Genomic DNA, 12,558 nt, shown 5'->3' with positions numbered 1-12,558 from the left:
TCATCAGGTACCATGCCCAGTTTGAGCTTTGACTGCCATGGCCCACACACTCCTGTTTCAGGTCAAGAGGATCAATAATAGTAGGAACACAAATTTAAATTATTGGAGATCTGATACAGGCAAGTGTATTTCAGCTAATCCAGTTCATTAAATGTTTTTGTTTTATTAAGTGCAATCGTGAACAATAGCCAAGATCAGAAATGCTGATCAAGTCAACTAGCTCTCAAAGAGAACTCTGATAGGCCAATCAGATGGTTCACTGCAGCTCAGAGATAGAACACAAAAAATCATATGTACAATTAACTCGTAGCAAGTACATAGAACAGGCACAAGGGTCGCTAGCCCCTATACCCCAGAAACACACCTGAGCGGTGCAGCGGAGGTATGTGCTATGCATGACCTGATCTGAAAGCATCATGTTGACTCATAACAGATCGTGTTCATGGTGGAACAGCTTGGTCAAGGATGGGGTGATCAGCACTGATGGACAATTTATACCTCTACTACCTCACTGTTTGTCATCAGTTAATCCTTCTGATGCCACCCATACAGCAGATCATTGGAACAGTCTTTCACTGTTGCTCTGCTGATAATCTATGATTTTTCAAATCCATCTGTAGTTTCGTAAAGTACTCATTTTGATTAGATTAAGGTTAACATGGAATAATGGAAATATTCCTTCTTTATGAATTATATTGGTATCTCAATGCTTTCCATTGTTAATGTTTAGCTTCTTAACAGTGGCATATGGTTCAATTTTCACATTTTCAGCTGTTACAATTCAGAATACAAGGTCCAACTTTTCGAGTTAGGAACAGAAAAAGATTAGGCCATTCAGCCACTCAACATTCAGCCATATCATGGTTTCACCTGAACATCGTTAGTTCAGTAACCCTTGATGTGCTGTCAACAAATAAAGTGCTCATAGGGCATGAAATTCTAAGATTCCTTTTGCCTTTCTTAGTGTGAAGAAGTACTTCTGAAGGATCTGCTCCAATTTTAAGATGAAAACATTTTTGTTTTGTTGCCTAATTCAAACAGGATCTCGCTATCACAAACACAAGAGTGCCTGCAAATGCTGGAAAACCAAAGCAGCACGCACACACGAAATGCTGGAGGAACTGAACAGGCCAGACAGCTGACATTTCAGTGCAAGACTCTTCTTCAGGACCGAGAAGGAAGGGGTAGTTGCCAGAATTAAAAGGTGGGGGTGGGGGGAAGAGGCTAGCTGGAAGGTCATCATCAAAGCTGGGTGGGTGGGAAAGCTCAAGGGCAGGAGAAGAAACAATCTGATAGGAGAGGAGAGTGGATGATAAGAGGAAGGGAAAGAGGAAAGGACCAGAGGGGAGTAATAGAAAGGTGACAATAGGTAAAAGGTCAGAGAGAGGGATAGAAGAAGGTGGGATCCTAATATCATGGGTTGGGGGGAATAGATCTCTCTATCCATGTCATTAATATCTTTAGTCACCTTACACATCTCAGAGAGATGACTCACTAATTCTCATATTTCCGTTAAATATAGGAGCCATTTGGCACTTTGAATCTCTGAGGGCTCTCAAAGCATTTCCATCCTCCCACTTATTTCACTGTAACCCATTCTCTTTCATGTATATATCAAACCCCCCCTGCAATTCTCTTCCCATGTACTTAAGTTAAGAATAACTTACAGCATATATCTAACCTCTAACCTACCTACCAGTATGTCTTGGGATGTGGGAGGAAATCAGAAAGCCCAGGGGAAACCCACACAGTCACAGAAGAATCTGCAAACTCCATGGGCAATGGGGTGAATGGAGCCACTGTTGTGTATTTAATATTTAAGTAATATTTGAATCTTATGTGTGTGTGTGTGTATGTATATATATAGGTTGATTAAGCATTTGTGTTTGTTTCAATAGTTCATTATGAGTTATATGTATGAAAACATGAATTGCATATATTATCAGGCTACCATATGATATGTGTGTGTCCTGCTTAAAAGTAAACCTGAAGTTAGACACGCATCCTTGGTCCTTCCCTGTCTTCCTTTGAATTAGCTTAATGTTTTGAAGTTACAAAACATAACAGCCACACCCTTGGAGCACCAGAGACTGGCAGTTAATCTAGACTTCAGATGCTGGCAGAGTCAAAGTAAATTTATTATCAAAGTACATATATGTCACCATATGCTGTCCAGAGAGTTGTTTTCTTGCAGTCATTTGCAGGAAAATAAATATAATAGAATTTATGAAAACTATACATAACAAAGACTGACAAAGAACTGATACATAAAAAAGACAAATTGTGAAAATAACAAAAAAGGAGTAACCCATCATGTTGGAGTATAGGAGGAGACCAAATCACCCAGTGGAAACAAATACTGACATCGAACTGCCTGTAGTTTGCATGTCACCCCTGTGGCTTTGCTCCAGTTGCTCTGTTTTCCTTCCACATGCCAAAGGCATGTAGGATATAAGTTAATTTGGTGCTGTAAGTTACCTGTAGTGTGTAGTAGGTGATCTACACACCTACTCGGGGGATCTGATCTGGGGGGAGTTGATCAGATTGTGGGAGACTTTTTTAAAAATGGTATTACTGTAGCATACACAAAATGATGGAGAAACTCAGCAGGCCAGGCAACATTCATGGAAATGAACCAACAGTCGATGTTTTGGGCTAAGAATCTTCATACAATTTGTGTATTGTTGCAATAGGTCTACAGCAGACACATTCTCACTGGCTCTCCACTTGGCCTTGGATCACCTGGATGATTGTAATACCTATGTCAAGATGCTATTTATTGACTACAGGTCGGCATTCAAGACAGTATAACCTCAGTTCTAATCAACAAGCTCCAAAACCTGAGCCTCTGTACTTCCTTCTGCAAATGGATTGTTCACTTCCTCTTCGGGAGACCACAGTGTGAGTGGATCATAAATTGCATCTCCACCTCAGTGATAATCAACACTGTCGCTCCTCATGGATGTGTGTTTAGCCCACTGTTTTAACCTCTCTGCACACACAACTGTGTGGCTAGGCACAGCTCAAACACCATCTATAAATTTGCCAATGTCACAACTATTGATGGCAGAATTTCAGATGGTGATAAGAGGCGTACAGGGGCAAGATAGATCAACTAGTTGAGTCATATTGCAGCAACAACATTGCACTCAATGCCGGAATTGAGTGTGGACTTCAGGAATGGGTAGTTGAGGGAGCACACACACACCAGTCCTCATCAAAGGATCAGGAGTAGAAAGGGTGAGCAGTTTCAAGTTCTTGGGTATCAACATCTCTGAGCATCTATCCTGGGCCCAAATTATCGATGCAATTACAAAGAAGACATGACAGTGACTACATTTCATTAGAAATTTGAGGAGAACTGGTATGCCACCAAAGACACTTGAAAATTTCTACAGATGTACCGTGGAGAGCATTCTAACTAGCTGCCTTACCATATGGTATGGAGGGGTCACTGCACAGGATCAGAAAAAGCTGCAGGAAGTGGTAAACTCAGTGAGCTCAATCATGGGCACTGGCCTCACAGCATCCAGAGCACCTTCAAAAGGCAATGGCTCAGAAAGGTGGCATCTATCATTAAAGACCCCCATCACCCAGGACATATCCTCTTCTCATTGCTGCCATCTAGGAGGAGGTACAGGAGCCTAAGGACACACACTCAATGTTTCAGTAGCTTCTTCCCCTCTGCCATCAGATTTCTGAATGGGCAATAAACCCATGAACACTTCCTCACTATTCTTTCCCCATATTTTTGCACTACTTATTGAATTTTATTTGTTATATGTACTTCTTATTGTAATTTATTTTTTGTTATTATGTATTGCAATGTACTGCTGCCGCAAAACAAAAGGTTTCACGACATACCCCAGTGATATTAAAGTAATATACTCGAAATGCAGGATGAACTTAGTAGGCCAGGTAGCATCTATGGAAGAGAGGGAAAATGTTGGCTTACAGGTACAACAGGTTATTAAGAAGGCAAACGGAATGCTGGCCTTCATTGCCAGAGGGATTGAATTCAGGAGCAGGGAGCTCATGCTGCAACTATACAGGGTACTGGTGAGGCCGCACCTGGAGTACTGTGTGCAGTTCTGGTCTCCATACTTGAGGAAGGATGTGCTGGCATTGGAGGCAGTGCAGAGGAGGTTCACCAGGTTGAATCCAGAGATAATGGGGTTAACCTATGAGGTGTGATTGAGTCACTTGGGACTATACTCTCTGGAATTCAAAAGAATGAGGGGGGATCTTACAGAAACATACAAAATTTTGAAATAGATAGATAAGATAGAAGTAGGAAAATTGTTTCTATTGGTAGGTGAGACTAGAACTAGGGGGCATTGCCTCAAGATTCAGGGGAGAAGATTTAGGACAGAGATGAGGAGAAACTGTTTTTCCCAGAGAGTGGTGTATCTGTGGAATTCTCTGTCCAGGAAAGCAGTTGAGGCTCCTTCACTAAATATATTTAAGATACAGTTAGATAGATTTTTACATAGTAGGGGAATTAAGGGTTATGGGGAAAAGGCAGGTAGATGGAGCTGGGTTTACGGACAGATCAGCCATGATCTTATTGAATGGCAGGGCAGGCTCGATGGGCTGGATGGCCTACTCCTGCTCTTATTTCTTATGTTCCTATGAAACAGTCAATGCTTTGAGCAGAGAACCTTCATCAGGGCTCAGTGATATTAAACCTGATTCTGATTCTGACTATTGATGGATGTGGTAACAAAAGCAGTCTTTGAACTCAGAATCAGAATCAGATGAGAATCAAGTTTATTATTACTGGCATGTGACGTGAAATTTGTTAACTTAGCAGCAGCAGTTCAATGCGATACATAATATAGCACAGAAAAATAATAATAATAATTTAAAAAATTTAAAAAATAATGTTAAAAAGTAAATTAATTATGTACATATATTGAATAGATTTTTTAAAATGTGCAAAAACAGAAATACTGTATATTAAAAACAGTGAGGTGGTGTCCAAAGATTCAGTGTCCATTTAGGAATCGGATGGCAGAAGGAAGAAGTTGTTCCTGAATCGCTGAGTGTGTGCCTTCAGGCTTCTGTACCTCCTGCCTGATGGTAACAGTGAGAAAAGGGCATGCCCTGGGTGCTGGAGGTCCTTAATAATGGACACTGCCATTCTGAGACACCACTCCCTAAAGATGTCCTGGGTATTAATGACCCGAACCTTATTTTAAACTTGACAGTATTTGGAAGTTCCCTCCATCTAGAGAGCGAGCATCTGTTTGGAATGGGTGGGGGGGGGGGGTGGCAGGGTGGAAACGACGGAGTATATGCCACAAGTACAGTTATTCAGATTGTTGCAAAGCAATCTACTGCACAACTTTCATTTACATCACAGTTTGAAAGTGGCAAAGCATTTTCCAGTTGATTCTTTTTTATTGATACCTTAGTTTACCATTTAATTTGTTTTATTGTTTTCTTAATATAAGAGAATTCCTCTATTACTCTTATAACTTTATTGTAATAGTCCCAAAAGTTCATCATTTTGCAATGCTAACCTCACTGGCTATCTCTGTCAATTTGCCTTAAAGTCCAGTTCAGCCAGAACCCATGTACTAAGTTCTACCCAGTTCCGCCCGGAGAGTACTCTCATCCTTGTTGACATCCAATCAGTTTGTCTGTCGCAGTGTATTTACTTTGGAATCTCCCAAGATGATTGCAGATTCCTCTACGGGCTTTGCTCAGCCCCACTCACTGCTGCCTCCATCAGCCTCATGACCCAAACACACTCTATCCAACCAAGTTCAGGCTTTCAGCAACTTCCCAGTCCTTCCAGTCCACCCATTAACACAAAACACTGTGACTCTTACTCCAGAATTTGCTTACCAAATCCCCGAACTTTTAGCATCACTCCCCAGCATAAAAAAATTTAATTAAAACATACCTCTTTAACTGGGGGTTAGGACTCTTGTGTTATGTTTAGTAAATGAGTTCTTTTGGGTGCATCAACATCAAAGTTTTGGCAATTCTGGAAAAGGCTCAAATGATTGTATTGTATACCATTTCGATTCACAAACCTGTGCTGCAGGAATATACAATTCATCTCTGCACTATTCCCAATTCACTTTTCTAAAGTTATACTTTTTGCACAAACCTCCTATGGAACATTTAAAAAAACACACACACACATTTTCTCAGTACTTTAGATGTTACTTTAAATGTCACAGATTACAGTTTGTGGAAAAGTCCAATTACAGTAAATTTAACAAAAGCTTCTTGTTACCACAAGGTTCACTTCAGAAAGAGCTAATTCTTCTTGTAATTTATAATAGAAACCAGATACTCTTCAAATACTGATGCATCAGGACTAGACTGGAAGAATGCATGTATAGTGGTTGTAGGAGACTTGCTAGTGCCATATTAATATATAACGTTAAACTTTAAAAGTGTCCCCAAGGGAATTCATGGCAATCTGCAGCTATTTGTGTCACATTTGGTGAAAACTGATGGTTATCATGGTCACTATTTGTGTTGGCTTAACAATGTTCTTTTTTGAAAAAAGGAAGAAACATTTTCACCCTAATTGGTGCAAATAATTCCTAATTTTAGGTTCTTTAAGAGGCTGTAGAAAAGTTTAACTGGTGAGTAAGGACTTTGTACGATGTCTGTCTCACTCCTCTCTGAAGTGTCTGTTTCTTATGCAGCATTCAGAAAGACACAGTGCCACACAAGAACCATCATCAAGAACCTTAATATTTATGTGATGTTGCTTAGATGTAAAGCTAGTGATACAATAACGTCTTTTATTATATATATCAATTGCGGACATATGGGCTCCAAAAGTTTCCTGACATGGGGTAATTCGTGGTTTTTTTAATTATTAGCAGAAAATATTTACTAAGGAACTTGAAGGGGAAAACTAGCATACATTTAATGGGGGGATTATTTTGTTAAATGCTGCTTATAGGGAATATAGTATAAAGAGACCAGTACTGAGCATTACTTGACAAATTTAGATGTATTTATTGGATGCCTTTTATTTCAACAACAAAGGATCTAATGGGTTAACAATGCACATAACTTAAAAATAATTATCACTTTGTGATAATGCAGATAAGAAGTTGATTCACATGAAAAAGAACATTTACAATATGTTAATTTTATATTCACATTGTCAATAATGCAAAAACACAATTATTCTTCATTTCACCAAAGGCAGAAATTTGTGCTTTCTGACGAGGCACTATGAAAGAAAGTTTGTTTTCAAATAGATAATATATGACAGGTGATGAATAAATAGACATACGTATATGCATTGTACTTTTAAAATCTGGCAAGACTATAGGCTAAAATGCCCACAGATTCACTTAAAATCACTGCATTTCTTGCAGTACAATAAAACTGAAAAGGCAAGACTTAGCATCGACAATTTCCAGTACATATTTTGGTTAAAATATTACAAAACAAAGTGTCCTTATTAATGGAACAGTTTGTACAAAGTTAGCAGATGTAATTGGGTTTGGGAATTCTCATGTCACGATAACTACACATAAAAAGAGAAATGCTAATTATTGGTCTATTTACCACAGCGGCAGTTCTTTTGTGATCATGTCTGTTAAAGATAAAGATCTGTATAAGAGCAGCTTCTTCTACTGTGCTAGCCTATATCCATTAACATCTGTTCATCCCTGAATAAAATTCACTGCTGCTTAAGATCAAGTCTCCAGTTGGCAATCCTGAGATAAATTAGCCTGGGTTCCACTCCATGTCAAAGTAGGTGATCGTTTTGTCTTCCCATTTGAAATTTATTATTTCTAGCAGTTTGTTTAATAAAAATCACATCATATCCGAAGTTCTGTTGAAATTAAATATATCTGAAGATAAAAAACAGAAATGTTGTTAACACTTCCAACATGTTGAAAATGTTGGGGGAAAAAAGTCGACCTGGTAGCATAGGTAAAGACAGGAGCAGCGGGTCAAAGACCTGAATTCTGGTGCAAAGGCCATTAATCTGCTTTTCCCTCAAAGTGGCTGCCTGGCTTGCTGGCTATCTCCAGGATTTTCTGTTTTGATTTTAGATTTCCAGCACCTTCAGGTTTTGGTTTTGCTTTTGCTTTATAGCAGGAGAGACTGCTTTTGCTTTCTTTAGAGGTATGCATGGTATCACTGGTTACCAGCATTCAAGGGCATGGCATTCACTACATTTCTTTCCTGCTGGCAGTACGCAGTGGATTGGGTTAGGGAATGTCAATAAGGGAAGATGAATGCATATATGTTCCTCTTTGCACATATTTTAATTTTTTTTTGTTTAATAAACTGTCAATTTAAACAAAAGTACTGCAAACTGTGACCTCATTCAGCTTTTTGTTTGGGTGGTCTGGTATGGTGTACATTCATATATATGACACCCAGTGCTCACACTCAAATTTGTGACACAAGTCAATGACAGAGATTATATGAGAGGGCAGTCGCTGGCTCCTGCTGCAGGCTCGTGGCAAAATCAGTTGTTGCTTCCATCCAGAGCTCACACTCCAGCTTACACCTACATCTGGCCTCAAATAACTGAACTGATATTCAGCAACAGAGAGATTGCTTATCAGTTCTATCTAAATCGTCTTCAAATCCTTGTAAGTGTATTGCTGACTGATCTTTTCCCCAATTATTTTACAAGTGTTGGCCCTCTTAAGAGTTCTTGAAAGTAATTGAAGTCCACAGGGAGCAGTTTAGCAGGCTCTGACCGGCTGGCTTTAGGCTACAACATAGATCAGTAGCTCCCAGGGTCAAAACATTGTCTTTTTCATGATTCATGATGGGGAGAATGTACACAATGCAGAGTTAGCAAACTGCTAAAGAAGGGAGACGGAATGGGTGCTGAAGAGGAGACCATGCCTCCCCATTGTATTCTCCGATTGAATCTGCTGTATGGACCATGCAGAAAAATCTGCATTTCAGTAAAAAATATCCTCACTGGAATCTGCCACTTGTTCAGGCCATAACCCCAATCACAGAGCATGGCAGCGAGTACTTTCCCAGAAGCTATCCAGGTCAACATGACACCTAACAGACTTGTGTTGCATACCTTTCAGGCCAGAGCTGGACACATTTGCAACATCTCACTGTCTGATGTCAACTGTTGTGGAAGGAGTCCATTGCTGCTCTCAGTGTGTAGAGAGAGAGGGGGAGAGGTGGTCAGGGTTGTTGGGAGGAAGGTGTCAGGACCTTCCCTTTTCAGGAATCACAAAGCAGAGAACAGGGCCTTGAGGTACACCTGCCTGCTCGGAAATGCATCACATCCAGGAGGGATAACCTTTCCCCAGTGTTTGGTAGCAGGCAATGCAGCTGGTGTTTGGTATCCTCTTTCCCAGAACCTTCCGGAACCAGACAAGTCAAACCCAGGGCTTTCTGCTAAAGGCTTTGAAGCCCGGCCCACTTGCATGTGGGCAGCGACTACACAAGTGAACTACACTGCCACAGGAATGTTGTTAAAAGCTGACCCTTTCCACGCTGCGGGCAACGCTTGCATCGCCTGGAGAGCCCTGTGATACTTGCAGCGGAGTGCCTCAGTCCGTGGAGGTCAGCTGCAGGCTGTGCAGTCTTGCTGTGGTGCAGCCGCAGGCTTTGCCTGCAGCAATGTAGCAATTAGGAGAAAGAGCGGGTAAAGGCAGGGAGGAACCAACGCAGACGGGGACAACTCGATTGAACCATGTCTCTGGATAATGCAATGACTATTTGCCATTCATCAACCATCCCACGCCTTTCCTTCTGTAACTGGCCGCACTTCGATACAATGCAAAAAAAAGGCCAACACACTAAACCTACTGAATAGATTTATCCATACAGGAAAGCTATATAGCACCTCCTGAGCACATGTTTTGCATCTTTCCCTTGCCTCCTCATGCTTTCTCCCGACAGTGTGCTACCATGCACTGCTCCCCTTGTGATTGTAGCATGGCTGGTGAAGAGCTGGTTGACCCTGACCACTTCAGGGTGTCAAGCAACCTGGCTGCGGGTCACGTGCAGGCTGGCAGCTGGGCTTCCCTTTGCTCTACCCTGGTTGCAGGACACTCTCTGTGTAACAGAAACAAGGCAGATCCTACCTCGAAGTTAACCTCTAGATTAACCCCACTGTGCTGCTGGCTGTGGATATGACAATAAGTGATGCTATCCCTCTCTTCCTTGTCTTATACCAACGTCTGGCAGTTCTCAGCTATGCAGAGTGGGGCGGGGGGCATGTGCATGTTATTGTGCTTGTCTCTCGGAAGAGATTGTGGGATGACGTGGAGTGGGACACCTGAAGGAGAACACTGGCATTGTCTCCCGGTCACCAACCATCGTCTGGGTAACAGCTGTTTTAAATGCAGGTTCTTCCACTTGGTAGACGTCCCGTGTGTTAATAAGCACTGTGTTATGTGCTCCATATACAGAAAATGGCCGATGGAGCATGCAATTTGGGCATTGTGGTGTGAGGCACACAGTGGGAGGAGAGGAACCTTTAAGTGCGGTGTTGCTGATTGATGTCGGGCAAGTGGATGGTGTGGTGAATTGAGCAATGTCTGCCCCCAATGGTACTGCCGACAGGAAAAAAAAATGTGAAGAAGCATTTTCTGCCTTTGACCACATGGGGAAGTGGTTAAAAAAAAGGGCGTGTATGTGTGAGAGAAACAGAGACACAGATAGACAGACTGACAGAGACAGGGACAAAGCAGTGGGAGACAAATCTCTTCACTGAATGAATTAAGAATTTGAATCTTGGAATCACTTAATCAATTCTGCACCAATCCAAAAGCATGCTTTAAGGTAACAGAGGGCAATTATGATGAATATGTTGGCTATGAAATGAACTAAACATTCTTAATGTCCTACTGTTTTTTTTAAACTTTGGAGATAATTCATTCACGACCATGTGCCAAGCATATAGACCACAATATGGAACTTTTACATATTAGTCTATATGCATTAAAACATCTCTCCAAAACCAGCAAGTCTCAACCTAATTATTGTGCAATTGATTATTATGATCTAATCAATGCCCTATTTATTATTGTTTTCTTTTTTCCTGATTAACTAATGTGGTTACTTCAATCCTATTTGCAGATATCTCCATTCTGATTCGAACTGCAGTGTCCCTGGGCATTACTCAAATCCACACATCCCTCTTTTGACAAAATATTAATACTTGGTGCAAATGATACAGCTGCCTGATTCACACTGCACCAAACAACAAATCTGTAAAATTAACCATGTTCTCAAAGATATATTTTGTATCTGCTGATTTTGTTTTCTCTTTCTCTCTTTTGGCAGTGGTGTTTTCCTCTTCTTGAGAAAAGTACAAACCCCAAAATATTTTATGGTCATGTGACAGGCAGCCAAGTTTAAAAAAATCAGAACAAACTGAGAAAATAAATAGGAATTACAAAAGCTGAAAGTCACCACACCCCCTTTGCAGACAGCTTAGCAAGAGCCAAAACAATTCATCAAAGTGATTCTGAGGACAAATCTGGGTGAATCTTCATTTTACATTTCAATGAAAATCAGAGAACTTTTGTATGGAGAGATCTGTCCTAGGCAAAATGTTCTTTTCCAATTTGACCCCAGTGTTCCTTTATTTAAGTCTTAGTGCAGGATTAAGTTAGTGAACAAACTTTGGAGTTAATTTAATCTTTCCCAGTCTGTAAGATTCAAAATGTCTGTGGAAAAAAAATTATTTCTGAAATTCCACACCAAGGCAACATTAGATTACACCTGCATATTGAATACTGCCGTACATCAAATGCACTTAATGCATAACGCAAAGCTGCACATTGAACTGTCAACAAGCTTTTATGTAGGTATGCATTTGTGGGTGTTTCACATTATTTCTGGTCGAGCTCTGGAGGTTTGGCTTTGGTTTTGCTGAGGTTTTCCTCTCCCACCTCCATGGTGTACATCTCAGAGCCTTCCTCACTGTCGTTCTCCTCAGGCTCTGTGAGCAACTCTTCATCCTTATATTCTGCAACATCTATTGTGGTTCCCAAGTGCTCTTTTAATTTACCATGATGCTTAACATGGTATCGCTGGTTCTGAAAAAATTTGATAATGGTGTGCTTGGGCAAATCCAGCTGGGCAGAAAGGGTCTGGATAGCCTCTTGGTCAGGGTACAGGCCCACGTCATGGATAAAGCTCTGAAGGATGCCCAGTGCCTCCACGGAGATCTTAGTACGTGACCTGGGTTTTTTGGCACAGTTATCCTCAGCAGCAGCTTGTGGCTGAGTGCCTTTCTCCTCTCGTGGGGGTGAACTCTCCTTCGCAGACTGGGATTGCTGTCTGTGCAGTGCCTAAATTATTGAAGAAACACAAAATTACTTTCTGACCCAGTTCTGGTTGTTTATTCTTTTATCATAGGCACTTCATCAGGGCAAAGACTTTTTTTTGTTTCTCTGCCTTTGACTGGACCTTCTTCATTTTAGTTGTAATGCAGTCGTCTAAGAGTCACTTACACAAATGGTCCTGTTATCATTCAATACTTCAATACAGTAATACTATTACATGAACTAGATCAGCTGGAAACAAGATGGTCAAGTACTATGGATTGGTCCACCTTTGGATTCGATA

General features: G+C 40.8%; 1 protein-coding gene across 5 annotated transcripts in view; it reads right to left on the bottom strand.

Annotated features, from left to right (window-relative positions):
* Positions 1-7,047: 7,047 nt before the first annotated feature.
* The window catches only part of satb2 (SATB homeobox 2), a 217,770-nt gene continuing 212,259 nt past the window's right edge, over positions 7,048-12,558 (bottom strand). For all 5 annotated transcript variants that reach the window (XM_072261606.1, XM_072261603.1, XM_072261608.1 and 2 more), the window contains one exon: positions 7,048-12,281. In XM_072261606.1, coding sequence (XP_072117707.1) covers positions 11,820-12,281 — 462 coding nt within the window. In that variant the 3' untranslated portion in view covers positions 7,048-11,819. The remainder of the gene's footprint in view (positions 12,282-12,558) is intronic.

The sequence above is a fragment of the Mobula birostris genome, chromosome 6 (assembly GCF_030028105.1).
Source record: "Mobula birostris isolate sMobBir1 chromosome 6, sMobBir1.hap1, whole genome shotgun sequence".
Taxonomy (NCBI): domain Eukaryota; kingdom Metazoa; phylum Chordata; class Chondrichthyes; order Myliobatiformes; family Myliobatidae; genus Mobula; species Mobula birostris.
This window is presented reverse-complemented; position numbering and strand designations above follow the sequence as displayed.